This window comes from Nasonia vitripennis (genome assembly GCF_009193385.2).
Source record: "Nasonia vitripennis strain AsymCx chromosome 3 unlocalized genomic scaffold, Nvit_psr_1.1 chr3_random0010, whole genome shotgun sequence".
Taxonomy (NCBI): domain Eukaryota; kingdom Metazoa; phylum Arthropoda; class Insecta; order Hymenoptera; family Pteromalidae; genus Nasonia; species Nasonia vitripennis.
Genome location: NW_022279630.1, coordinates 855,172 through 883,005, shown reverse-complemented (window position 1 = coordinate 883,005; position 27,834 = coordinate 855,172). Strand labels below are relative to the sequence as shown.

The window sequence follows — 27,834 nt, the reverse complement described above, 5'->3', positions numbered from 1 at the left end:
TGATCATCACCCGTAGTGTTGGATCATTCTTGGTCATTCGCTACATTCGTCGGGTGTGCTTATATCTTCTCTAACAACTACTCGGACTAAGAACTCACACGCGGTTCGCGGCTAACATAAACTGGACCGTTTCAGACTGGATTATAACTCAAAAAAAGTCTGGTAAACCTATTAATAGAAGTTAAAAGGGGACCTTACCTGGGCAGCACAAAGACGAGGAGAATCCCCTGTTGGAAAAGGTCGATAGAAGTCGATTAGATCACTTATCGACTTGAATAGTGAATCTTAATTTCACTTTTTGCATTAGAACTTGATAAAAAGTGATAAAATACGATAAAAATCGATATAAGTCGATAATACTCAATATGAAAAATTGCAATTGAAATCGATAGACCATGATCTTCTTGAAATTCTATCAATTTCAATTGTAATTTTTCATATTAAGTTTTATCGATTTATATTGATTTTAAAATGGAATTAAGATTCACTATTCAAGTCAATTGAAATCTTATCGACTTTAATGGTGAATTCTAATCGATTTCAATCGATTTCTATTCACTTTTTCCAGCAGGGTCGGACAATGAAAAATAACATCGAGAGAGACTAGCAATCTACTTCGGACTATGAAAAATAACGAGAAAGACTAGCAATCTATTAATCATTAGACAGATAATGTGTACGTTGGAAGACACCGAACAAATTAAGAAAACCATGATCATGCTAATTTAAGAAGGTTATCCTATTGAAAAACCTCAGATTAGAATCAGATAAGAATTAAGTGAGTCTCATATGATTCTTACTAGATTCTCACATTCTTATCTGATTCTCATTTGATTCTTTTCCGATTGTCATCTGCCGATAGCCAAATGTTATTTTGTTGAATTTTAATTGAAATTTGTTTTTTACTAACCTTACAAATCCTCACAAATTCCTTACAAATCCAAATCAAAATAACATTCAACTTCGGTAAATTTGATTCTCATCAGATTCTCATCTGAGGTTTTTCAATAAGGAAATTTTTGTTGTACAATGGACCTTTATGGAATTAGAAAGGCACTCGAAAGGTGCTACTCGTATAACATCTTACCTTAAATAAGCGAATACTTTACACTAGATTACTGTTTCGATCATAGCTACTTGGTTGCAGAGACGCCCAATGGCTGACTTCAGAGGACAAAGCGGTTTGTTCATACCGCGGTGTCCCCTGAAGTTGGCATTTGAGCATCCCTTCGAATAATCGTGAACTAGCATTGAGTGCATACGCATTAAAGCTGGGAACTTGGGTCTTGGGAGTATGGGACTGTGCAGCACTTATCAAACTCCTCCTGTGCTAACCATTTTAGACATCAGTTTGATTCCAAAACTGCTATAGAATTTAATGTCAAAAAATTTTTGTTTTCCTTACAAAACAGATATGGAAATGTTTATGCTTTATGATGGCGATATTTTGTCAATTTCAAAACTTTTTGATATAAGTTGAAGCATAGTATTCCATATCTTATTATATCTTATTATTTTAGTACAAAAAAAAATATCGATAACAAAAGAGAAAGGCATATCGTACATTACACAATTACATTAAATAAAATGAAATAAAAATATTGATGTAATTCGTATGAAGGTTTTGTTAGATTAAAAATACGTCCTTATGATCATTCAGTCATACAAAAAAGTGAGTGAGGCTTGATAATCATTTCAATGAGGTTTCGCGTTCTACCAGGCTTTGTTTTGTTTGACAAGAATCGACTAACGAAATGGAAAACGTCAATGCAGAACAAATCAAAATTAAAACTAGTAATTTATAAGTAGACATTGCCTCGCGGAATTTCGAGATAATTGAAAAGACGAATTCATAAATCAATATTATAGAGAAAATATTCGTCAAAGAAGACAAAAGCATACGGGATTGTGACAGATAGAAATATTATTAAATGAAGTTTCGCTAAATAATGGCACATTTAATATTTTAATTGGTAAATAAATAAAGTAGGCCTTTGGACTATATGACAAAAATTGTGTCAAGTTTTTGTGCAATGTTGCTTGAAAACCAGTGTAGTGGACGGTGACGGTGAGTACTTTTATGACGCGATTAGCACGACAAAACAGGACGATGCATCGTGTTTGGACTTCGCGTCAATGAAACGGGTAAGGAAAAGTTGCGCATCGCGCGTGGGTGCAACATTCCTGTAAACTTCGTGGTTTCTTATACTTGTATCTACCCTCTCTAGCTCGCTCTTTTTATTTTTCTCTCTCTCAACAATATGTGTACATGTATATATTGTTCTCATGTTTTATTCCTAACATAAATTCATTCCTTTTTGTGCTTTAACGTTTCATCATTCAAGTTTTGATTCTTGATCTCGATAATCTTTTATGTGATAGAAGAGCCGCGGTACTAAAAGATGACAGCTACTGCAGAGTGTTTTGAGGTGCATCACGGCGTCGCGACAATGCATCTTCCGTACATCGAAGCAGTAAGCTGTCAAACTCATATTCGTTGTAATGTAATAAGAGTGCTTCGGGCTATGAACTGTTTACCGCGACCGCGTGATCTACCTTTTTTCATACTGCAGCCAAATTGCCAGGATTGGCAAGAGCAGCACCGCTACTACTTCCTCTTGCGGATGACATATCAAAATTAATTTGATCAATCTTTTGGCATTTCCATCATAATATGACTACTAACACACCTGTTAACTGCTCCCGCAGGAGAACGGATTGATTTCTTCTGCCTCGTGGTCAATATTAAGAAAGAACTTCATCTACCAGGTATTTAAACATACTACCTTTTTTTTGTATCATTGGTCAAATAGATTATTTTTATGCACACATAAATATTTATTTTAGGATGTCACGAGATGATAGAAGAAGAGGAGGTAGTAGTAGTTCTACAAAATTGCGAATGGATTCAAGTTCATCTCAGTCTAAATCACATGGAGACAGTTCATCAAAACGTAAAGAACTGGATAATGTTATGCGCAAAGCTCGAGAATCTCAATCAAGTTATTGGAATAAAAAATTATTAGAAGTTGAAGAAAAAGATCCTAACAGATGGCGCCACAGCGGATATAAAGAAATGTATATTGGAGGCATTTCTACCAATAATTCTAAGTTCCATCAACGTAGTCCAAAACATCGTAGCCCACATCCCAGAAGCCCACGTCCACGAAGTCCTAGAAGTCCTCGTATACGTAGTCCTTTGAGGCCAAGATCTAGAACTCCAAGAAACAGAAATTCACGTAGTCCACGACGTAGAAGTCCTAGAATTACTAATTCATTTATCCTGAAACCCAGAAGTCCTATAATTAGAAGATCTAATACTCCTAAAACTCGAAGTCCAAAAGTAAGAAGATCACATACTCCAAAGCCACGAAGTCCAAAAACTCCGAGAAATCAAGCAAATAATGCTCAATCAAGAATAACCAAAAGTCCAAGTTCTGGAAGTACATGTTCAGATCATTCTTGTTCCGTATGCTCTCCTAAGGATCATAGACAAATTGTTAATAGACGATTATCACAATCAAGATCATCTTCACCTGCAAGACAGCGTCTTCCTACAAAAGAAGTTGCTTCATTGATTTCCAGAGTAGGTACTTCTAAAACATCTAGACCACGTTCACCGCCTATACCTCGACCGCAGACTCCCCCACCCATGCCTCAACCTCCATCACATCACCCAAAAGAATACAACAAGCTCACAAAGGATTTAAAAGCAAGGAAGAAGGAAAGCCATCGTAATAAATTGGCTGATGATCCACGTGTTCCAGATTCTGTTCAAATGGTATTTAATCTTTTTATTTAATTTATAATTGTCTTGTAATAAAAATAAGCAAAACAAAACTGTTGGGTGAGTTTAGAATAAACTGTTTATTTTCGTAAAAATACCAACAGTTTATAAAGCAATAAATAACTTATTTTATTAATTAAAAATATTATTTAGATGCACAAACATGTCAAATTAGAGAAGACACATAACATGCACCCAGATGTATCTATGATTCACCCACCTGCAGAATCATCTGGTACTGATGACAGTGATAGCTCATCTGTTACGTCACATGCACCTCCTCCAAAGATGACATTATCCGAACGGTAATATTTAAAAAAAAATACTATTTCACATAAACATAGTCTATAGATTACCTTATTATAAGAATTAATTTTCAACTACAATAAATTTGAAAAAAATCGTAATGTTCAATGCTAATAAGTGGGCAAAAGTCTATGTTAATTGACATGAAATGAAAACATTTATATCTTTGATTGTATCCCGTTTAGCCTTCTGAGAATTTATATGGGTGTTTGTGAGACAACCCAACCTATATACAAAATTTCAATCATCATAATGTTAGTTCTATTACCAATAAAACCTTCTTAAGGTAGTGCTACCAAAAATTAATTTACCATTCAGATGTTTTTGAAATTTAGTTTTGTTGGTGGATATTACTTTAACTCTACTTTAAGAGTCTGTCTCCGCGGCCGATAGCGCATATGCGAAAAGATATTTACTTACTTTCTTAAAATTTTAATTGTGCAAGACTGACTGTTCAGAATCTGCTCAACTTGACAGTTAAAAAACTAAATAATAATTTGAGTACTTGCTACTAAAGATTTGGAGCTTGTAAGTGTTACTATGCACTAATAAAAATAGATGATACACTTAAGGGGATGTCGGAGTTAATGTGACTAATTGTGATCTCCACCTTGAATCATAGTTTACGTTCTTTGCTTTCAATATTCTTCGTACTATCAAAAATCGAATGGATAGTTGGTCATCTTACTGATATCACCGCTTTCACTTCACGCCGTAGTTTTTGTTATTTTCAATAGTTATGCATAATTACAAAAATAAGACTTGTCTAATATAAACTATTATAACAGCGACCGCAGAAAACTGCATTTTGACGCTATAAGTAAATGTACTGATTTATTATTTATGATCGAAACAATTTTTGAGGTTAGGTAAGACTTGTATCTATTAGCATGGCTCCGCCACCCCCCTTAACCTCAAGAAATAAGTCAAATCAACTTCTATGTACAACTTTTTATTAACTAGCTAAATTCAACGCATTCTTCGCGCGCCCAATTTTTTTGAGGTTAGAAATTTAAAAACGTAACTATATTTAGACTGAATATTTGTTTCTCAACTAGGAATGAAGGCGCGCTCCTTATTCTATCTATGTCTAATAACCCTGGTAGAAAAAACAACATAAGTTTTGGGTACACTAATTTCTGCTAATATTTTTACCATATTACCTACCATATGTTACCATATTCTGTAATACTTTTAATATAAATATATTAACAACGCCCAAAGTCGTTGTCGTTAAGGTCTGAGAAGTGAATTTGAAGAAAAGTTCAGTAGAAGAGTCAGTGAGTATAAGCCTATTATTACAACCCTATTCATTTGCATTGTAAAAAAGCTAGGCAATTGAAATTTTACACAGATACTTGATATGCTACCTATAAAAACATGTAATCCAGATGATTTTAATTTAACTGTTTTCATTCATATTTTCACATTGAGGCACATGTGAATTTTTTAATTTGGCGGGTCACATTTTGCTTATAGGCAATTACGCAGTAAATACTATCTCTAGCACATTGTATTTTTGGTTTTCAGTGTATTTTTACATGAAGAAAGTGATAAATATTTTGCCTTTCTTGTCAAGACATTAATAAGAATTTTAACTCTTAACAGTCGTGAGAGATTTTGAGATCGATGCCTATTTCTCTATTTTTGCATTTGCTCTCATTCGAAAACTAACAGGTCTAGAGAGCACATATTTTACATATAGATTTATTTTGTGTCAATGAAACAATATACAAAGTTCAATTAACCTTAACTGAAATACTTTTTATTTCGATTCCGACACTGATGTGAATAACTTATACGACTAAATAATTATCATGGGTGTTGAAGTCGAAATCAAAAGTATTTCAGTTAAGGTCAATTCAACTTTAAATATTTTCACAACCAAAACAGAAATATATATGCAAAAAATGAGCTCTCTAGAAATTAGTTTTTAAATGAGAGCAAATGCAATGCAATGGAAAAATCTCAAAATCTCTCACAACTATTAAAAGTAAATATTCTCATTAATGCCTTAACAAAAAAGCCAAAATATTTATCATTTTCTCCAGGTAAAAATACGGAAACCGGAAATACAATGTGCTAGAGATAGTAGTTACTGCGTGACTGTCTATAAGCAAAATGTGAGCCGCTAAATTAAAAAATTCACATTGCCGTTGGTGTGAAAATATGAATGAAAACAGTTCAATTATCTAGATTACATATTTTAAAATTTAAAGGGCATTGTAGTGATAAACTCAAATTCACTGACTCGGATACTGAACTTTTCTTTAAATTCACTTCTTAAACCTCACCGTGGGCGACTTTGGGCACGGAGACACAATATATCTTTATACTTTTTATTCTTTTAATTGCACTTCTCACTTATATTAAAAAAAAACTAAATAACATACACACACACACACACACATTATTACCTACTTCAAATAGGGTTAGGGTGACACTTTTCAATGCACATGTTTCAATACTACACTTTTGGTAATGATTAATTTATCAAGATTTCTTGTTGGTAATATTGCATATATTTTTTTCTGAATCCGCTATTCAGATTTCATACTATTTAACCTCATTTCATTTTATTTTAAACACCTGAAAAATTTCTACCAGGGTTATGACTGTTATGAGGGTTATGAATTTAAAGCGTGCGGGTTCTCATCTGTTACCTAGGCAACCGACCATAGCAACCAATCAGAATCACATATTAAAGGCTTCACAACCAAGTCCATCATTTTTTTAAGAGAGGACCAGTCAGATTGCTTTGTGAATGGCTTCAAAACATCTGATCTTTTTCAAATTTCGGCCAAACTTTGTTACCTAGTACAGTAGACCCCCAGAAGAACACAAAAAAAATTCAGACCTCGAAGTCTATTCCATGCAAAGTTATGGCCATATCAAAAACTGAGATTTTCTAAATTTTTGCTTGTATAGCCAACTAAAATGATTTTTTAAGGCAAGATAGAAGCTTTTTAGGTAAAAACACATAGAGACATCTTATTTTGTAAATTTCATATAGAATTTGAAAAAAATATTTTTATGACATATCGTCGGTCCTTACGAAGAGTAGTATCGCCGCGAAAAGTAGTACGTTTCATGGCTCAAACTAATGCTCTTTGTAGTAAGTATGAGAAAAACTCATGATAATTTAATAATTTTTGTACTAGCTGACTCTTTGCATGTGTGCGTTACTATGTACCACTTTGGCGTTCATAAGTATCATCAATTTTTTAAGCATAAAGCCCCGAAACCGCTAGTGTTTTCGTGAAAAGTGCTAGTCTTCGCGGCAAAATTGTGAAAAGTGCTAGTCTTCACGGCTTTTTTTTCTCTCTTCCAGAGGGATTTGAAACGTGCTAGTCTTCGTAGGGAGTGACGATATATATAGGTGGTTCTCTGAGGTGAGATCTCACGCCAAAATATCATCTAACCAATTTTTTGTTTGTTAAGTTTATCTGATAAGGTTATCGAAAAAATTAATTAAAATAAATTGATTAATATATACCTTAAAGAGATGAATTGATATTATCGTTCGTCGTTCTTTTATTATCGTTTTCACTCGAAAACTGAACTTTAAACCTTTCTAAAAATTTACATGATTATTAAAGATCATTAGAACTATACACTACTTCAATTTTGAGTCATTTCATGGAGCAGATTTGTAGAAAAACACCAAAAACTGAAAAAAATCGTTTTTCTATGAAACAACTAGAGTAAAAAGGCAATAATAATATTAAAGTTCAAATTTTGAATTTAGTTAGCATTGTGCAGCACTATATGATCCCTTACTTTGAGCTGTTTACAAAACCAGTTACTTTCGAAGATATCAAGGTTAAAATTTGATTTTTCATTCTGTATAATCTGTTTAACTGAAAACTGCATAATTTTTATCTCAGCTTCTATTAAATGGATTTTAATCTACCTAGGCTCGTTTTTTCTGTTTCTCTTTTTATTAATTCACGAAAAACAAGATTTTCAGTCCTGCATGTGCATTTATTTCATGGCGATGTTTCGTTTAACACAACACGTTCTTATTTACCATTAAAAATCGTTCCGTACAGCTTCACAAATATGAATAAAACTAAAATTTTACTCCTTTATATGTATATGTTTCTTAATTGTTAATTATCAATACATATATTGTTAATTATTCTGTAAAAGTCTGCGGTAGCTGTAAAATGGAAATTCTGAATTTTTGGCCTTCGAAGAAATGTCATACCCGATAATATGGCACATATAAACATTGTTTTATGTTTCTTACATTATACCTGAATATAGTTAATAGTTTAATTCATTATTTTAACAATTTTGGAAAAATTTAAACAAAAAATTGTATTTTTCATTTTTTGACAATTTAAGGTGTATCCGTTCCATTAACTTCACTATCTTCATTTTTGTTGGTTCTTTAGTTCTTTTAATGCGGCTCGGTAGGCTGGGCATGTATAGCTACCAGCTGCATGGTCACTCTTTAATTCTCTATCCTTTTCCCGGCAGAGAATGCAACTCAGCTCATTCGTGCAACTTTTCGCTGCATGTCCTTCTGTTCCGCACTTAAAACAGAATTTACTTCTGTCTCAGAATTTACGTCTCTGTATACTTTTTTGCGATATGGCCAAAACTCAGGCATTTATATCATCTAGGTTGTCGCATCTCTTGACTAATCTCCCTCATTCTGCAATTAACCCAACTTACTTTGAGCTTTCCCCATGCGATCGCCTTTTGTGCAATCTGGGCGGGTAGCTGTAGGAGGGCAGTCTGCGTATCTCCATAGGGTTTTTACGGACGTCTCCTCTACTAATTTCTTCTCTTTTGAAAACTCTCTACTCAGAAATTCTAGAATATCCTGTTTAGAGGTTAGCATGTCAAGGTATTTTATTTCAAAGACCACTTTATGATAAAGCCTCTTGATTGTGGCTTGGTCAACCAGCACTGCTTTAACCTCTTCTTAAAGTTCCTGCGTTTTTACTTCCTTGGTGCGTCGTAACTCCAAAAGAAGATCTGCCACCGTTTTGCGTATTTTATTTACGTTGTTACCAAGCACCGTCAGATTGGGGTCCGCTTTTATTTTCCTCAAAATATCAGCGTTTGAATTTCTCTCAGCAGCTTTTATAACAAGTGCATCAGACCTGGTGGGTCTCTCTTGCGATTTTCTAGTGCCAGTTTAGTTCTTGGTACCGGCGCCTTCATGGATGTCCTTTTATCCCTCCTTTTCTTTCTTTTTCTCCTTTCTGGTGATAGCCTCCTGCCCGGGTGGGTCTGCCTTTTCTTCCGAAGACTCCTGTGATTGGATTTTTGACGTGACTACCACAGAGACTACTTTCTTATCTTTCCTTGTTCTCTTAACGTAGTTTTCCTGTCGCTCTTCTACCTGGCTTGGTGACATTGCCTTACGCTTATTTAGCGTTCTTGTCGTCACCGCGTTTGATGCTTCTATCGTCTGTGATGCCTTGTCCTCCTTCCGGATATGCTGCTGATTCGGTAACATTCCCGCTTTACTTAGCATCAATCCAAGGCACTTGCTCTTTTCCAGCGTCTCTTGTCCTTTGTCAAGTCGCTTAACCTGGATCATAATCGCCGATAGATCGCTTTTAACATACTTATGAATGTTAGATGCGTCCAGCCTGTCTCGGATCTTCTCCCATATGCTTTCTCGTTCTCGCTCAGCATCCCGGATTGTATTCTAGATCTTTAGAGCTCCTTTTCCTGATGCTTTCTCTCCTTGCTCGGTTAAATTATCCATGCTCGATAATAGTCTTCATCCCGGTATGTGTCCGATCACCCTCGATCCCCCTTATATCTACGGAAGCAGCTGACATGGCCCTAACGCATGACTGTAAGTGGTGCCAAACTGTGAACATCTTACCAGAGTATAGCACGCGATACTGCCCTAGCCCACCTCCACTCTCTTGAACCTCCCACCCCGAACAAAGTGCTTGGCTCTCTGGAGAGTTTCAGGCAGACATCAAGCAATATCACGCACTTGCCTTAGTTGATTGACCGGTACTGGCTATGTGACCTGTCTCATGTCTTGCCGTCAGCAAGAGCCAGAGGTGGTTCAGGTCACTTTGGCTCGCAACCTCAGATTGCCTCCTTACCCAGGATCTCTTTTTGGTAGCTTACTGGTCGCACCGCACGGCAAACGCGGCGGCCTGATTTAGTCCACGGAGCATATTTTGTTTCTGCTCTACCCTCTGAGGTATATTGGCAACTGAACGATACTGCCACGATCCTGGCGGATTAAATTCAGAAGCTGAAGAGATGTCGTCCATATTACCCATATATTATATCTATATATAACAAAGACGACATCTCTTCAGCTTCCAAAATTCGCCACCTTATGGAAAATAAAATAGAGTTTTGGCGCTTCAGTATTGTTCAGTTGCTAATACCCCAGCGAGCTCTCCGGCATCCGCCACCTGGGGGACGCGCCACATACGGGTGTCAGGCTTCCCCCCGTGGTGTGTGTTTTTTTGTTTCTCTTAGAGAAAAAGGTATTAGGGAAACTCTTAGAAAGACCTTAGCATGACTTTGTTTATGGGGTCGTCGAAACAGCCCCATCCACAATGTCAGCCATGTGTTGGATTCACACCAACAAAACCCATCCCCCTTACGGCCAGGTGAAAAAACACCCAGCCGTAAAAAGAACGCCCTCTTTGCCTTTATCGACCCTCGGTAAAGGTACCTAGCTCCATCTTCTATGCCTCTGAACCCCGCGGTTCCACCATCAAGCAATTCTTCGCTGGGGGGGGGGGGGCGTAAGGCTTTTGCCGGCTTCTGGTTGATGTGGTCATCATCACTATAATCATCCTTCATTCCTTCATTTTCTGCGTCACACACACACACACACACACATACATACACACACATACACATACACACCCATACATACCCAGCCTCTTCATCTTCTTCTGTCATCTTCGTCTTTTCTGACTTTCTTGAGAATGTCTGCTGCTTAGTTGCTGACTGCGCACTATTTATCCTCTGAAGTCAGCATGGCCGCCAGGGAGGAGGAGTTACTCTGATCTAAAGATAACTCTCAAGTTCTTCTCGCTCCTGATGATATCGTGAGCACTCGCAAAAGACGTGCTCAACATTCTGTTGCATCGGAACATATGGGCCAATTCGGACAGCCGTCTAATTTGAACCGGTGCAGGTACGCCTGGAAACATCCGTACCCGGTCAAAAATTGCGTGAGGTAGTAGTTAACTTCCCCATGTCTTCTTCCAATCCAGTCTTCTATCCTTGGTATAAGGCGATAAATCCATCGCCCCTTGCCCCCATCCCAGATCTCCTTCTGGCTTTTGTCATTCGTTCGTCTCGTAGCTTTGAATAAGTCCTTGCTATAATGCAGACAGCATCGTCCGATACCGTACGGTAAGCGGACGCTACTCTTACAAGGAAAGGTACCCAACCCGAACTCACCGATTTTGATGATTTTCATATATGTTGTAGAACATAAAAAAATAAGAGACACGTATTTTTTTTTATCGGCTAATTTTCACTTTTAAGGGGTAAAAACCTCCCCTAAAGTTAACGCCCAAAAAGCGTTTTTTTTAAATATCTCGGCTTAAAATTAATATTTTTCAATGAAACAAATTGGAGGTTATTTCTTACAAAAAGAGCAAGTATTTCATGGTGATTTGAAGAGTAAGAGTAGCATCCCCTATTTTTTAGGGGTTGAAAACATATATTTTTTGGCATAATTTTATAATAAAAATGTTTAAACCGACTAAAAAAAATTGGAAAAAATGTTTAAACATCCTTAATAACAAAATTTAGTTGACGTCTTTCGGTGTTTTCATAAATATTACCCCTAAGGGGGTAAACCACCCCTAACACAAAATAACTGTAAATATGTCATTCAATACATAATATTTCGTAGAAAGTTTGTATATAGAGGTTTTCGAGGTCGCTGATTACAAATCTGTTATCAGATTTTGAAAATTCAAAATGGCGGAACCAATAGGACGGAAATATCGAAAAAAAATTTTATATAATAAAAAAGTTTTAAACGACTAAAAAAATTGGAAAAAATTTGTAAACATCTATAATAAACAAATTAAGTTTTTCGATTTTTTCATAGATACTACCCTTTAGGGGGTAAACCACCCCTAACACAAAATAACTATAAGTATACTTCAATCCATAATATTTTGTAGAAGGTTTGTATATAAGGGTTTTCGAGATCGCTCTTTGCAAATCTGATATCAGATTTTGAAAATTCAAAATGGCGGAACCAATGTGGTGGACGAAAATGTCGAAAAAAAATTTTAACTTTCATAAAAACTTGTTATAAATGTGTTATCTTTGTAGCCTGTACATGTGAACTAAAGAGCCTTAAACCCTAAACCCCTAAAGAACAAATAGGCTAAATGGTTGTGCTTTTTAACCAAACCACCTCAAATTCCTAAATTCCTAAAACAAGAAAATTCTGTGTGTGAAGCAGTTTTATAATTTCCGTAGAAATTGTTATCAGAATGTTATTGAAATTCCTTTATTGTAAATTCAACTTATAATGTATTTTTGTTTATAATATTAGAGTATAATAATAATCTACAATCTTTTATCTTTCGCCATAGTGCATTTTTTGTATTGAGCATAAAATATATTATTTTACGATGTTTTTACAATAATGGTAGTCCTCATAAAAGTGTTTAAAGCACAATGCTTTTTTGCACCAACCACATCGTACAATTGCAATGTTTGTGCACCCTTCTATTTCACAATGTGTTGCACAAGACTTTCCAAAACTGAAATCTATAGGATTATCAAATTTATCTGGTTTTTCATTGACGTAACCGCTTTTATACCAGGAATATTTAAACAAATCTATATATCTCGGTGAAGACAGTTGGTTGTGAACCAATGATTGAAGTTTAATTATATTATTTCTCACATGTAAATTCATATCATGATCCATTAACATTACATTATCAGAAAATGTTCGGACAAAGTTTTTCCAAATACGGAATCCATAGACATCAAGTGGTTGTATTTTTCCTGTGGTTCCAGTTGGAATTTTTTTATGTTAATAATTTTATTTTGTGGCATTGTTTCTTCTATAACTTTGTCACAATGACCACTCCAAGAATCAAGTAATAGTATTGAGTGATGGCCTACATAGGGATAAAATATTTTTTCCAACCAGATTTTGAAGTGATCTGCAATTAAACGACTTACTAATTAACTGATTAACGATATTACAATGTAAAAATTGTTATTAGTTCCCTTACTTGTTGTTAATTTTCCAGATTTGGATGCTTCCACGTACACGTTTTCTGGTCTAAATATGTTTTGTTCTACAATAGGGCCAAACTTGCCACTTGGTTCCTTTAAAACAAGAAATAGCGGTGACAACAGTTGTCCAGTAGCTGATATTAGTGGCTGTATAGTATAACTATGCGTTGTTGCTGAAATTGACTGTACCAGACATTGCACTTGCTTTTCTCCTTCTACTGCTAATGTTCTTCCAGAATGCATTTCTAGCTGAAATCCGCTCTGATCTGTATTATACAAATTTTCGAGTCCAATCCTTGGTATACACGATTTAACGTCATCGATAAATGCTTCAGCTTTAGCCGTAAGTTCTGCACTACTTTCTAGTGTTTTTCTTGTTATGAACTTATTTATTTTCCTAGAAACTATTCGGTGTGCTTGCTTAAATTTGAGTAACCAATGTTTAGAAGCTTTAAATCTAATATCATCAAAACCAATTTCTTTTTTAGCTTGTAAGGCCCATCGAATTATATCTTCATCATAGATAATTGAACCACTGTCGAGAGCTGCTTGAAAATTATCCAGGGTATACTGACAAATTTGTGCTACTTTTTCTCTATACGTGCCACCTTTATTAATTGAATGAGCCCAACGACGTAGCTGACTAATAGATGATACTTTTTTGAATCTGTTTTGCACTGTTTTGAGACTTAAATTTTGCTTCGTTTTGCTACTTCTCCAAAATTCGACAGCTCTTTTTTTGTATTCAAAATCTAGTTCTTCATTATCTGCTGTACATTGATTTGTTGGTGCTATATCCGGATCAGGAAAATGATGTTGCACTTCATCTTCAATTATTTCCACATTATGGTCTTTATACTCTTCTTGAAAATCCAAAGAGTCATCAGTAATCATTTCTACATCGTTGAAATCATGTGTTGCATCTATTAAAATTTCTTTTATTTTTTCGGCCAACTCTGTTTCGTGATAATTCGTGACACTATCTGGTATGTTTAACGCTTGAAAGTATGCTAATAATAAGTTTAGAACGTTTAACGGATTAATTTTCATTTTTCAATCTAAAATGAAAACAAGCGGTAAAATTTATACAAGCTGTGTTTTTGCATGTAAGGCACGACTGCTACATTTCTACCAGAATAAAACGAGTGAATGTAAATTGAATCAAATCATTAATTTATGCATTGGAGAAGAATTCTCGTTCCACTTTGTGATGTTCGGAAAACTCTATTTTTGGTTTTATTCAACTTTTATTCACTTTGAAATTGAATAATGTAAATCTATATAAAATCACTAAAGAAAATTTTCTACAACTGTATGATACCACTGACAAACAAAATAACGTACTATTCGTACTTTCCGGCATCGAACTAGAATACCCACAAAACTCACTCACTGCCTAAAAAATAACACAGGCAGCTGAGGTAAAAACTCGATGAAAACAATCTAAAAAAAGAACATACTGATTCGCACATATTGTCAACAACTTTTATGAGTGAAAGACATTTATCTGTGGAATTATCATTGAATGTACGATAACATTCATTAAACTAATGAATGCATGTAAAATTCCCTTTCAATAACAACGTGTTCTTTAATTGCAAATGAAGTTCGAGTATTAATATTCTTTTATGTATTTTTACCAATAACAAAAATTATCATAGTAATATAATAATAATAATAAGAAGAAGAAGAATAAGCATAATTGCAATAGCAATAATAACAGTAATACTGATAATAGCAATGATAATGAAAAATAATAATAATAATTAGAATAATATTTATTATTAAATTTAGATTTTTTGATAAATTCATTAAATCGTATCAAATAGTATTATTATGGAATTCCAGACTGTAAATATTTTACTATAGATACAATAATCATTACTTCGAGAATTCATCTAAAAAACGTTTGGCTTACGAAATAATTGTAACAATGAAAAACTCCCAAGTTTGACAACATTAAATTTTATTACAAAACGCAAAAGAGTTTGATAAACTAATTTTATTAAACTATGTTTTTTCATTTGCAAAAAAGTGTGGACTTTTTGAATTTATAAAATTATATAATTATGCAATTTATGAAATACTTTATAATTTATGAAATTACTTTTGAAATTATGCTAATTTATAAAAGCAGAAAAATAAATAATCTTTGATTGAAACATAAAACGAGACGTTATTTGTTACATACAAAATGATAGAATAAAATATCGGTAATATGTCTATACTCGTGTCTACGGTACAGCATAGGCCTTCGGCTTGTCTGGAGGTTAGGGGTTTGGAGTCGTTTGGTTAAAATGCACAACCATTTAGCCTATTTGTTCTTTAGGGGTTTAGGGTTTAAGGCTCTTTAGTTCACATGTACAGGCTACAAAGATCACACATTTGTAAACAAGTTTTTTTGAAAGTTAAAATTTTTTTTCGATATTTCCGTCCACCATATTGGATCCGCCATTTTGAATTTTCAAAATCTGATTTTGTAATCAGCGACCTCGAAAACCTCTATATACAAACCTTCTACAAAATATTATGGATTGAAGTATACTTATAGTTATTTTGTGTTAGGGGTGGTTTACCCCCCTAAGGGGAAGTATCTATGAAAAAACCGAAAAACTTAATTTGTTTATTATAGATGTTTACAAATTTTTTCCAAATTTTTTAGTCGTTTAAAACTTTTTTATTATATAAAATTTTTTTTCGATATTTCCGTCCGCCATATTGGATCCGCCAGTTTGAATTTTCAAAATCTGATATATTTGTAATCAGCGACCTCGAAAACCTCTATATACAAACTTTCTACGAAATATTATGTATTGAATGACATATTTACAGTTATTTTGTGTTAGGGGTGGTTTACCCCCTTAGGGGTAATATTTATGAAAACACCGAAAGACGTCAACTAAATTTTGTTATTAAGGATGTTTAAACATTTTTTACAATTTTTTTTAGTCGGTTTAAACATTTTTATTATAAAATTATGCCAAAAAATATATGTTTTCAACCCCTAAAAAATAGGGGATGCTACTCTTACTCTTCAAATCACCATGAAATACTTGCTCTTTTTGTAAGAAATAACCTCCAATTTGTTTCATTGAAAAATATTAATTTTAAGCCGAGATATTTAAAAAAAACGCTTTTTGGGCGTTAACTTTAGGGGAGGTTTTTACCCCTTAAAAGTGAAAATTAGCCGATAAAAAAAAATACGTGTCTCTTATTTTTTTATGTTCTACAACATATATGAAAATCATCAAAATCGGTGAGTTCGGGTTGGGTACCTTTCCTTGTTAGTGCACTTTGCCTGTACACGGTAGTCAACTTTCGTATATACGATTTCACTCGCATCGCATCTGCCCATATTGGGGCTCCATATAGCATAATCGATGTGGTTACACTGGCTAAGAGTAACCTTCGCTTCTGAGATGGCCCTACTACATTTGGCATCAATCGTGATAGAGCAGCGCCAAATTTTCTGCTTTATCTCTGACTACTTCCAGATGCTGTTTAAAGCTTAGTCTTGCATCGATGGTGATGCTCAAGTATTTAATGGTCGGTTGAGAAACGATCTCATGTCCATCCACCGTCAGTGTGATTTCCTCCATCTTTTTCCTACTAGAAATGAGAATAACTTTCGTTTTGTGAATGGCTAGTTTCAGACCAGTCTCTGTTAGCCGTTCGTGTATTATACGGGTTGTACGGGTTGACTCTTCAGCTATGTCTGTCACCTCTTCTTTATGTTGTCAGTGAATCCCACGACTGTTGCTGTTTCAGGTAATTGTAACTTTAGTACCACGTCGTACATGATGTTTCAAGTCAGTGGGCTAAGTACTGACCCTTAGGGGACGCCGTTTGTAACTTCATAGGTCTTGGTACCGTCCTCAGTGTCATATAATAAGATTCTGTCCTTCAAGTAGTCGGACATCATCCTTCTTATATATAAGGGCACATCCTGCTTCCGGAGTGCCTCGTGTATTTCACTCCATCTGGCCAAATTGAATGCATTTTTGACATCCAATGTAACTATGGTGCAGTACTTCTTTTTTCCTCCCTTCCATCTTTTTCCTTCTATCGCTGTTTGTGCAATGTCAATCACTAGACAAACTGCGTCCAGAGTTGAACGATTCATCCTGAAGCCATATTGGTGTTCCGCTAATCCACCTTTTCCTTCTATAAAATGACCCATTCTGACGCAGATAATGCGTTCCAGGCTCTTGCCCGGGACATCAAGCATGCAGAGCCGTCTGTATGATGAGGACTCGTGGGGTAATTGCTTTCCTTTTGGCAAAAGCTCGAGTCGCTGTTTCTTCCAGTTTGTGGGGAATGTTTCTTCTTCTAGACATGCATTGTACAGGTCTACGAAGATCTCTGGATAAGCGTGAATGGCATACTTCAATGCAATATTTGGAATAACATCCGGCCCTGGGGCCTTGCTATTTCCTACTCTTCTGTAGGTGGCTAACAATTCCTCAATCGTGATCGATGGAATAGCCTTTTCATTCACACTTCTTTCGATGACACTTGGCTCTTCCAGTTGCTTGGGGAACAGTATCGTCACTATCCGGTGTAATAGTTCTGGGCATTTTGGTGGGGGCACGTAGCTTCCTTTAATCTTCTTTATTACTATTTTATACGGTCGACCCCAAGGGTCTTGTTCGACCTCGTCCTGTAATTCCTTAAGGCACTGTCGTTTGTTTTCGCGGATTTTCTTCTTAAAACTCTTTTTAGCGTCCTTCATTTCTTGTCCGCAGGCATCTACTATTTTCTAGCCTCTACCAGTTTTATAGTATTTCTTCCTCGCCCGTTGTTTTCGTCTTCTGGTCCAGTGGCACTCGCTACGTGCACTCGCAATCTCCTTGTCCCACCAGTATACTGGTGGTGGTCTACTGTATGCCACTCTTTGAGGCATAGCAGCGTCACATGCTTGGGTGATGTTTACCGTCACCTGCTCAGCCTTGCTGTTCACCGATTCAGACAGTTGCATTTCCTCTAGTCCCTGGTGAAAATATTGACGTGATTTTGTGATGTATTAAAATTATGTATTTCTTAACGTAATTTTGATATATGATTCGTGACGTCAGTTTGTTATGTATTGATTTTGAACGTTTTATCACATCATTTTATGACTATGTAGGGAAATTGAAATATTTCAGCTTCACGAAACATTTTTACGTTATTTTAGTACGTTATTTAATTACATAAATATTTAGTTCTAAATACTTACTACTAAATACTCTTAAATACTGTTAATTTGTTAAAATAAGTGGCCATATAGGTGCTACTATGCGGATTATCTTCTTTCGTTCGTTCTTTGGCTGCCCCACTCTACTGCCCAGGCGTTGAAATCGCCTGCTATCAGTACCTATTTTCTTCCTACAGCATCCTGTACTATTTGGTCAAACAGTTGTCTGAATTGTTCTATTGACGTGTTCGGTGAAGCATAGCAGCTGTAAATGTATACGCCTGCGACCTTAGCGCGTACGAATCCTTCATTACGTCTTGTCATTTTTTTCTGGAAAGTGGCGTCTCCGCATGCCCATATCGCCGCTTTACCAGTACTGTCCATATCCCACGATGGTTTGTCCAGGTTTCTGTATTGTTCACAGACGATGGCTATGTCGATTCCTGTCTCGTGGACATACTGGCTCAGTAGGTCCTGTGCAGTCGCGCAGTGATTCATATTCAACTGCACTATTTTCATTTCCTTTGTCTGTCAGTGGCTTCTACTGCAGCTTGGTAAACTGGGCATGCATAGATACCAGCTGCGTGGTCACTCTTCCCCCCTGTGCCTCCTTTGCAAAGTACACAGTTGGGTTGGTTCTTACACTTTTTTGCTTTGTGCCCATCTTTTCCACATTTAAAGCAAAGCTTACTTCTGTCTTCAGTTACTGTGCACTTTCTACCAATATGGCCATAACCTAGATATTTACAACACCTAAGCGTCTCGTTTTTGTGGTTAGCCACCCGTATCCTACAGTTGACCCATCCTATTCTGATCATCTGTAGCTTAGTGATCTTAGCCGCTATCTTAGCTGGTATCCGTATCACTGCAATCTGCGTGTCACCATACGTTTTTCGCAGAGATCTTATCGTAGATACTTCTATGATGTTCTCCTCGCCAATTTCCTTCTGTCGTGCTTCTAGTACCTCTTCTTTGGAGGTAAACATGTCCAGATCTCTTACTGCAATGGTTTCTTCTTCCTGGAGTGCTTTTATTGTGGCGCCTTCCACTAGTACCGCTTTAACTGCTTCTTGAAAGTCCGAGGTTTTGACTTCTTTTGTGCGTTTAAGTGTGTTTAGTGACGGAGCCGCTTTTATTTTGGACAAAATGTCTGCATAGCTCTTTCCTTCTGCAGCCTTGGTGATGGAAGCATCCGGTCTGGGAGGTCTTGCCCGCTTTTGTCCATTCTTGCTGGCCCTGTTCTGGTTTGCAACGCCAGGGACACTTTTATCCTCTTTGCCTGCCTTTTTCTCCTTTTTTTTTTTTGACTTTTTTTGGGGTTGTCTGAGTTTCCCTCCCCTGTGTTCCCGGGCGCTGGCATTGCAGTAAGTTATCTTCTGCGATGCAGAGATCCTTATAGCTTGCTCTTATGGTTCGGGCTTAACATACTTCATCAGTTCATTGATTCTGCTGCCAAGGCGATCCAAGTGTGCATTCCTTTGCGTTATGAATGCAGCTCTCTTATATCTGTCTGCATCAACCTCCATTTCCATATCACCTGCGTCTCTACATGCAGCAGCGGTCAGGTGATAAACCTTTGCGGCTTCTAGGTGAGTTTGCCCCCCCCCCCCCCCCAAATCTATGGGGCCAGCATCGACCTCCGGGGCTTTTACCCGATCGGAATCGACGGCGGGATTGGGCACGGTGGCTTGATCCGCTTGGGGAAGTAATGTTATCAACTCACTATCCATGTTTGATTTATCTTCTTGGTTTCTTTTCCTAGCCTGTTTGGTCCGTGGAGCATATTTTATTTCTGCTCTACCCTTCAGCCGGTTGAGGAGACCTCGACGCGCCGATGAGCTTTCCCTTATCCGCCACCCAGGAGACGCGCCACATACGGGATATCGGCATCCCCTCGCGGGTGTGTGTGTGTGTGTATCTATAAACGAGGAGATCAGGACTTATGCTAACAAAATTGGAAACGAAAGAGGAATTATGCTGACTTTTGCAGAATTTTGCAAACGTCAGCATAATTTTGTGACGATTGCTTTAGCGAAAAGGGACTTATGCCGACGAAAAAGCTTCTTTTCTATGTATGTATCCGTACTTATGCGGACGCGACGAAGTACGGACACACACACACACACACACACATATATATATATATATATATATATCATATTTACCTTACTTTGCGATCAGTCTAATTGTAATAGTATTTTTAATTTGTATCTTTTAAAAATAATGTGTACACGATACAGTGAAAAGCAGTTCAAATAAGGTGACCTAATAAAAAACGCAGTAATCAATAGACTTTTTTACCTGATGTGGTCTTCGGCTCACTAACGCACTCGCTTTCGGCTTGTGCTAGATCGCTTCCGACTTGAACTGTAAATTTCACACTCGGTATAAAAACGTTCACTTTACGCCCTAGGTACACAATATACTATTTTATTACACGTGCACGAATTCTGAGTTTTTAAGACTTTTTTCCATACATATTCACACATGCGCGATGTCCGCGATTTGCAGATGATTTTTTAAAAAGCAGGCATAAATGATTATAACATGTACTGAGACATATATAAATATAGGTGTATGTATCATATATAGAACTAAATACTTTGAGCTACCGTGTCAAAAAAAGTTACCTTACTTCCGCTTATAGGTATAAAATACGCGGACTAAGGGTTAAGCGGTCTTTTTGACCTTGTGTGGATATTGCAGTAAATATATATACTGCTGCTTAAACAAAATCTTCTTTACGCCCTTGGTACACAATATACTATATTAAATAACATTATGTTATTGGCATGCATAGTAGTACGGAATACATCAAACTTGCCTAACCTTTTACTTTAGGTGAAAGTCCAGTTCTTATAGAGATTCCATTTCTTTTTTGGCGAACTCCTAGAAGTACTTCGAATTTGTTTTAAAAATAGAATACAAACATTTTTAGCACCGCTTGACCATTGCTTTTTAAGTAATAGTTTTTACAAAGAACCATCCACTTAAATGAGTAAATGAACTTACAAATCGTCAAATCAACTTGTGTATATTAACAAGGGCTAGTTTTCTGGGTATTTACGTTATGTTTACAGCGTACGGCATTGCTTTCTAACGCGTAAGTGTTAGTGATAGTAAGTAAGGCATTTATGTAGTAGGGAGAGCCCAGGACGATTGCCTTAGTCTTAAGGACATTTAGTTTGAGGTGATTTTGTGCAGCCCAGCCTATTATCCTTTCGGCGTTAGCACTCATCTTGACAGAACAAAAATCGAGCTCCTTAAGGTGGCATTGGTTGTATATTTGCATGTCATCCGGGTAGATTCTAAATATAGGCAAAAACCAATATCATTGATGTAAAACGCGAACAACAGAGGACCTAAAACTGATCCCTGCGGGACACCGGTGTTTCGTTGTTGAAAGGTGGAGTGTTCGTTGTTGTCACCAATGACGGCCTGTTCTCTTCCCGTGAGGTAAGATGCAAGCCAACGGATAACCTGCTTATAGAAGCCGAAAGAGAATAGCTTTCTGAGCAGCCTGACGTGACACACAGTATCAAACGCCTTGCTGAAATCAAATAGAAGTAGAAAAGTGACCTTCTTTTTATCTATTCCAAGCCTGACATCATCAGTCTTCTTAATTAAGCTGGACTGTGTGCTATGGCCGGTGCAGAAGCCTGTTTGAAAATTGTCAAGGTAAAGTCTTGTTTCCAATTTCTCAGAGACTTGCCTGCGCACCACCCAGTCCAGTGCCTTGGATAGATAACAGAGTACAGAGATCGGACGGTAGTCAGTCGAAGCTATTGAAGAGCTGACTAGGGAGGTTCAGATTCTCCAGGGTTTGCAGATACTTCTAAACTGATGGAGCGTGAGGGTCATTAAAGATGGAACTGAAGTGATTGTTGAGATCGTCTGAAGAGAACCGAGTAGGTCAAGGTGATTTGGAGGTGGTTATACCAAGATTTTCAAGTTCTCTTTAGATCTCAGCAACATCGGTCTAAGTAGACAAGCGTAAATAGTAATAATTCAGCCTAGCCTCCTCGACCTGCCTGTGAGCGTTGCACTTTGCAATTTTATAAAAGTATAGATCCTAAGGTAGTCGTTTCCGGCAAAATCGTCTGTGGAGTCTGTTCCGTTCGATCAAAAGGTCACGAAGAGCCGTGGTGAACCACAGGTGACGTTGCCTCCTGGTGTCACAGTCTTTAATGGGGCGAGATGATTTATGGCGTTTGTTAAGTTAGCGTTAAAAATGGTGATGCATTCATCAAGTGATGACGTGGCGAGAGATGACCAGACACATGCGCTAAGGAAGTCCCTTAGCTTTTTAGCACAGATTCTTTTGTAGCTTCTGTTAGAGTATGTAGCGGATACGTGGTGTGGAATCTATACGTCGAGTGTGGCCGTGTTAAGGTCATGTCCGTTGATGAAAGGAGTGTCTTCGAGTGTGATAGCAGGCGATCCTGCTCATCCATTAAGCATAGATCAAGCCAGGTGTCAGAGTCCTGTCTGTGGTGGGTTGCACCATATGGCATAGAAGTAAGAGAGTTTTTATCAATGAAGGCCCTGATGAAATTAGAGTCTTTAGATGAGTATAGTTGATGAGAGTTAAAATCACCCATGATGACCTTCGTGGAGTAATTGTGCATATGTGTTGTTAGTTGTTCAATAAAGTGAGAGCTTTGGATAAAGGGTGCATGCGATGGGCGATACACAACTCCCAAAAAGATGGGTGATACTTCCTTAGCTGTAATCTCACAGAACAGATACTCTAGCTCAACTAGCTTGCCTTACTATTCGCCGTCAGATGACGAGATAACGCTGGCTCTTACCGAATGATGGATGTAGAAGGCCACTCTTCCGCCGTATCTGTTTCTGTCACATCTGTATAGTAATCTGTAATCATCCAGCGAAGGAATAGATGTTATCTTGTCATTGAGCCAAGTCTCAGTTACAGCTATTACGTGCAAGGGGAAACGAGTGAATAAGAAGAGCCTGATCATCTCAATGTGACCCGTGAGAGAGTTTGCATTGAAATGACACACTCTCAGACCTTTAGACAGAGTAACTTTAGAAACAGATGTAGACGTTCTAGATGATTTAGAAGGTGGTTTTAGTGGGATGATAGGTGTGTGTTTTAGTTTCTGTTGTTTATGTTGGGTGTTGGCGGCATCGGGGCTAAAAAAACTTCCAGCTTGGCATCGGTGGAGATGGTGATGACTCGTTTAAGAAAGACGTCTGCGAACGTCTAGAGAGTGTATGGGAAGAGAGAGCGAGAGACATTCGCGCGGCGGTTCCAGAATCAGCGGCGAACTGAATTAACGACTGGCCCATATGATTTGTAATTGGCAGTCGGTGCTGAAGCACCTAGAGAGCCACGCCTCAGCTTTCTATCTCTATGCTATCCAAATTGCTGCCTAGTAGCGACTTTATTATTATTTTAATGCACACTGGCAGTCCCGTCGTCTTATATTCAACGATGAATTTAGAGCATACTTGGTAAAAGCCACATTATTAAGAGTTTTAATCAAAAAATTTATCTATTTTTTATCAAGACAATGCAGTAAAGCAAAGCAATGCAATAAAAACCTACAGTAAAGTAAATGTAATGCAGTAATTTAGCTTTGAGATTTTTTACCACAAACTTTCATGCGTGTATAATAACTTCTACAATTAAAGGCTAGTGGCAAAGTCTTTAAGGTAAAAATAAAACTAACAATTTGGGTCTTACATCAATAAAACATGAGACGACGGGTCGACCAGGGTGCATTAAAATAATAATTTTAAAAAGTGTAACTTGTTTTATACACAAAAAAGTGGCATAATAAGCAAAAAAATGAAAAAATTTAGTATTTTCATTTTTGTCAAAATTTAGTATTTTCACCAAACCATTTCTAAGCATTCAAATTAAAATCCCTGTATTCATACCAAAACTGCAGGTGTACAAAATAGCACGGGGTGCCACAATGGGCCAGCAGGGATAATAGGTCACTAGCGATACCACGAGTATCTTCTTTGTATGATATCGCAACGATCGCTGCCGATAAAGGAAACGTACACTTCCCAGAACAGAAAGACCAAATTTCTTTGTCACCCTTTTCAAAAATCTGCTGAAGACCGAAGTTTATTACTATTACTACACTTTCTCAGCTCCGACAATTGAATAGCGACACTGTTTTTGCACTAGTAGTCTAATACTATTCATCTTAAAAAATAATTAAAAATCAAAATAACTTGTTGATTTCAAGCGGCCGCGGCACCGTAACAGAAAGTAAAATACTCGACTCGAACTTGAGCAAGTAGCACGCCAGTAAGTGTGTATTTATCCAGGATTTTCAACTTGAGTATGAGAAGGCGCGGTAGGCTCTGGAGATTCTATTCGCAGCGTAATAATATGCCGGATATTCGCGTCGTATATACTATTTAACCTCTCATATAACCTACTTTTCCTGAATTTGAACTGGCTGACTTGGAAAAAGAGAATCAGGTAGGCGAAAATAAGAAAATTATTCACCAATAATTTTCAAGCATAATTATTTTGATGAAGGGAAAATTTTCTTAACAAAATAGCGCAATAATTATAAAGATCCGATTAAAATATTTAAAATCAGATGCTTACTCATATTCGTTAACGATAGATCAAATAAAATACAATTAAAAAGCAATTTGTTTTAAAAAAGTATATTAGGTCGTGGTGCTCCCGACGGCACAGTGTATAAAACTTACACTTGCCATGGGGGCACTACCGTGCCCCTTGAATCCCCTTGATATAAAGAAAATTACTTACGGACGGTGTCTAGGTGTACAGGATATCCGGTGACAAGTTCTAAGCGGTGCGCTCCGTTGCTTGTGATGTCTATGTGTAAACAATAATCGGGGACGGCATCTATGTGTACAGGGTGGCCGATGACGATGTCTAGGTGGAGCATTTAAATATGTTTATTTTTTTTAACTTAAAAAAGTAACGAATGCTGTATATATATATATATATATATATATATATATATATATATATATATATATATATATATATATATATATATATATATATATATATATATATATATATATATATATATATATATATATATATACAATACGGTTCGATTTCCTGCGTTGGAAAGCAATACTGTACGCTGTAAACATAACGTAATTACCTAAAAACTAGTCTTGTTAACATAAACAAGTTGATTTGACTATTTGTAAGTTCATCTACTTATTTCAAGTGGATGGTTTTTCGTAAAAACTATTACTCAAAACAACAATGGTCAAGCGGTGCTAAAAATGTTTATATTTTATTTTTAGAACGAATTTGAATTACTTCTAGAAATTTGCCCAAAAAGAGATGAAATCTCTATAAAAAAATGGACTTTTACCCAAAGTACAAGGTTAGGCGAGTTTAACGTATTCCGTGCTACCATGTATGCCTATAACATAATGTCACAATAACATATTTTCGTTTAGAAAACAATTACAGATTAAAAAAGAACTGGGATCAATAAAAAAAGTCAAGTTTATTACTGTATAATATTATATTACGATATAGTAACTATGAAATAGACATGCATACAAACAAATTATTACAAAATCATACTCACAAATAATTAACGAGAGATCTCCTTGAATAAAAATTTTAAACAAGGTAATAAATCTATTAAAGATATGATATCAAGTTAACATACAACAAAAGTCGCATTATAATATTTTGAATACTAGCATGCGTAAATTACCGCAAGAAAATTAGTGTAATGGTACCCCTTTAAAGTCAGTCAACGATAAAAGTCGTGTTAATATTAAGCTCCATATATTTATAAATGTATATGTGTTTATAATTAATTATTATATTGTACTTTTAATAGATTTGGAAAAATGGCCCAATGGAGTGTAGATAGAAGAGATATGGAAAATATGCGTATTACAAAAGTGGGAAATAGTACAATGAAGGTAGTCATCGAAGGTGAAGAAAGAATTGCTCGATTAGGTTATGATTCTCCACCGCCTGGGCATTATCCAGAATCTTTACTAACTCAAGGCCCAAGGGGGTTAGAATGTTGGGATGATGTTCGTGTAAGATATGATTACTATAAATCCAGAGGTTATTTACGAGATCTCACTCTTGATGATTATGTTAAATGGGAAGAATGGTGGTATAAATATCAAGAATGGTTAGAAGCAGAACGCTATTATGAACAATGGGCTGCACAAGCAGCTAATCGTCCAGCTGGTGGTGGGCGCAAAAGACGTAGACGAAACAATGCTGGTCACTAAATCTCTTATTCATCCACAAATTTTTGAAAACTCATCTTTGTTGAATATTTTCTTTTGTTTTGAAACATTTTTCATGTACCTAAATAATGCAGTTATATTTAAAAAAAAAACATAAATAAAATAATTTGATCATATACTTAATAAATTAATAATAATGTTATAAAATATATATATATATATATATATTTATATATATATAGTATTAGCACTTACATGCACCCATGGACCCTGAGTACACCGTTCATACAATCATGCATATATATGTTTTGAACAAAAAAAATTGCTTTATAAATAACAAAATGGTACGGTTCAGTAGTTGTTTTCATCATATAGCTTTATGTTATTTAAAATGCAGTAGTCTATTAATAGCAATAGCTGTGAAAGAAATTATAAGTGATACTACTTATATGCAATTGATAAGACTGTCCCTCTAGAATTATCTAACTAGCAAGATAAGTTTTAGTTCGTCGAAATCTAATGAAAAATAAAAAGGATTGCATTGTTTTTAAAACGTTTTTCATACTTTATTTATTAATTAACAATATTTATACATTTTAAATTATATGACAATATCTATCGAACAGCTTTCTCTATTTACCAAAAAAGCGTTAATTGTTTTAAATATAATTTGTTTTGTTTGATCATATTCAACAAAAAACTTACAAGAGCATTTTTTACGTTCTATATAACGTATACATACGTAAAGAACTTCTGCAAATGAGCTATAAATGTACGGAAAATGATATAAATGAATCTGTCGAAAAAATCGTGAGAATTGTAATTTTGATATTATAAACTCTGGATATTGCACAAATTATTTTTGAATTCACAAAATTGTAAATATACGCTTTTTTAAGAGTCTAGTAATTTAGTTTCAAATTATTTTATGTTTTATTATTTCTGAAATTAATTTTCAGTTAGTTAGGTTAGAAAATTTGAATTGCTTGATTGTAGCAAACATCATTTTACTCTAGATATCTTAGATAGTGCAAATATTTACAGTCAACATTTAGTTAAAGTAAGTACTTTTTGTTTTTTTATTTATACATGTATTCTTCATCATATTCATTCAAATTATAATTAAATGAAT

At 35.9% G+C, this 27,834-nt stretch overlaps 1 protein-coding gene across 6 annotated transcripts; it reads left to right on the top strand.

Moving 5' to 3' along the window:
- The first annotated feature begins 164 nt into the window (after positions 1-164).
- On the top strand, positions 165-26,878 carry LOC100680162 (serine/arginine repetitive matrix protein 1). Of its 6 annotated transcripts, none has more exons than XM_031927115.2 (6): positions 165-1,672; positions 2,383-2,474; positions 2,710-2,769; positions 2,848-3,781; positions 3,941-4,092; positions 26,336-26,878. In XM_031927115.2, the coding sequence occupies exons 4-6, from the start codon at positions 2,849-2,851 to the stop codon at positions 26,742-26,744; spliced, it is 1,494 nt and encodes a 497-aa protein (XP_031782975.1). In that variant the 5' UTR covers positions 165-1,672; positions 2,383-2,474; positions 2,710-2,769; position 2,848; the 3' UTR covers positions 26,745-26,878. The 6 variants fall into 6 exon arrangements, with proteins under 6 accessions (XP_031782975.1, XP_032457748.1, XP_031782973.1 ...); XM_032601857.1 differs by having other exon boundaries at positions 165-2,068; XM_031927113.2 differs by having other exon boundaries at positions 165-2,145.
- Positions 26,879-27,834: the final 956 nt, after the last annotated feature.

Bases quoted from the DNA above. Each gene is read 5' to 3' on its own strand.
- LOC100680162 (XM_031927114.2), top strand. From the start codon at position 2,849: ATGTCACGAGATGATAGAAGAAGAGGAGGTAGTAGTAGTTCTACAAAA. The intron at 3,782-3,940 runs GTATTTAATCTT...AATATTATTTAG, and splicing joins TTCCAGATTCTGTTCAAATG to ATGCACAAACATGTCAAATT. The intron at 4,093-26,335 runs GTAATATTTAAA...TACTTTTAATAG, and splicing joins AAGATGACATTATCCGAACG to ATTTGGAAAAATGGCCCAAT.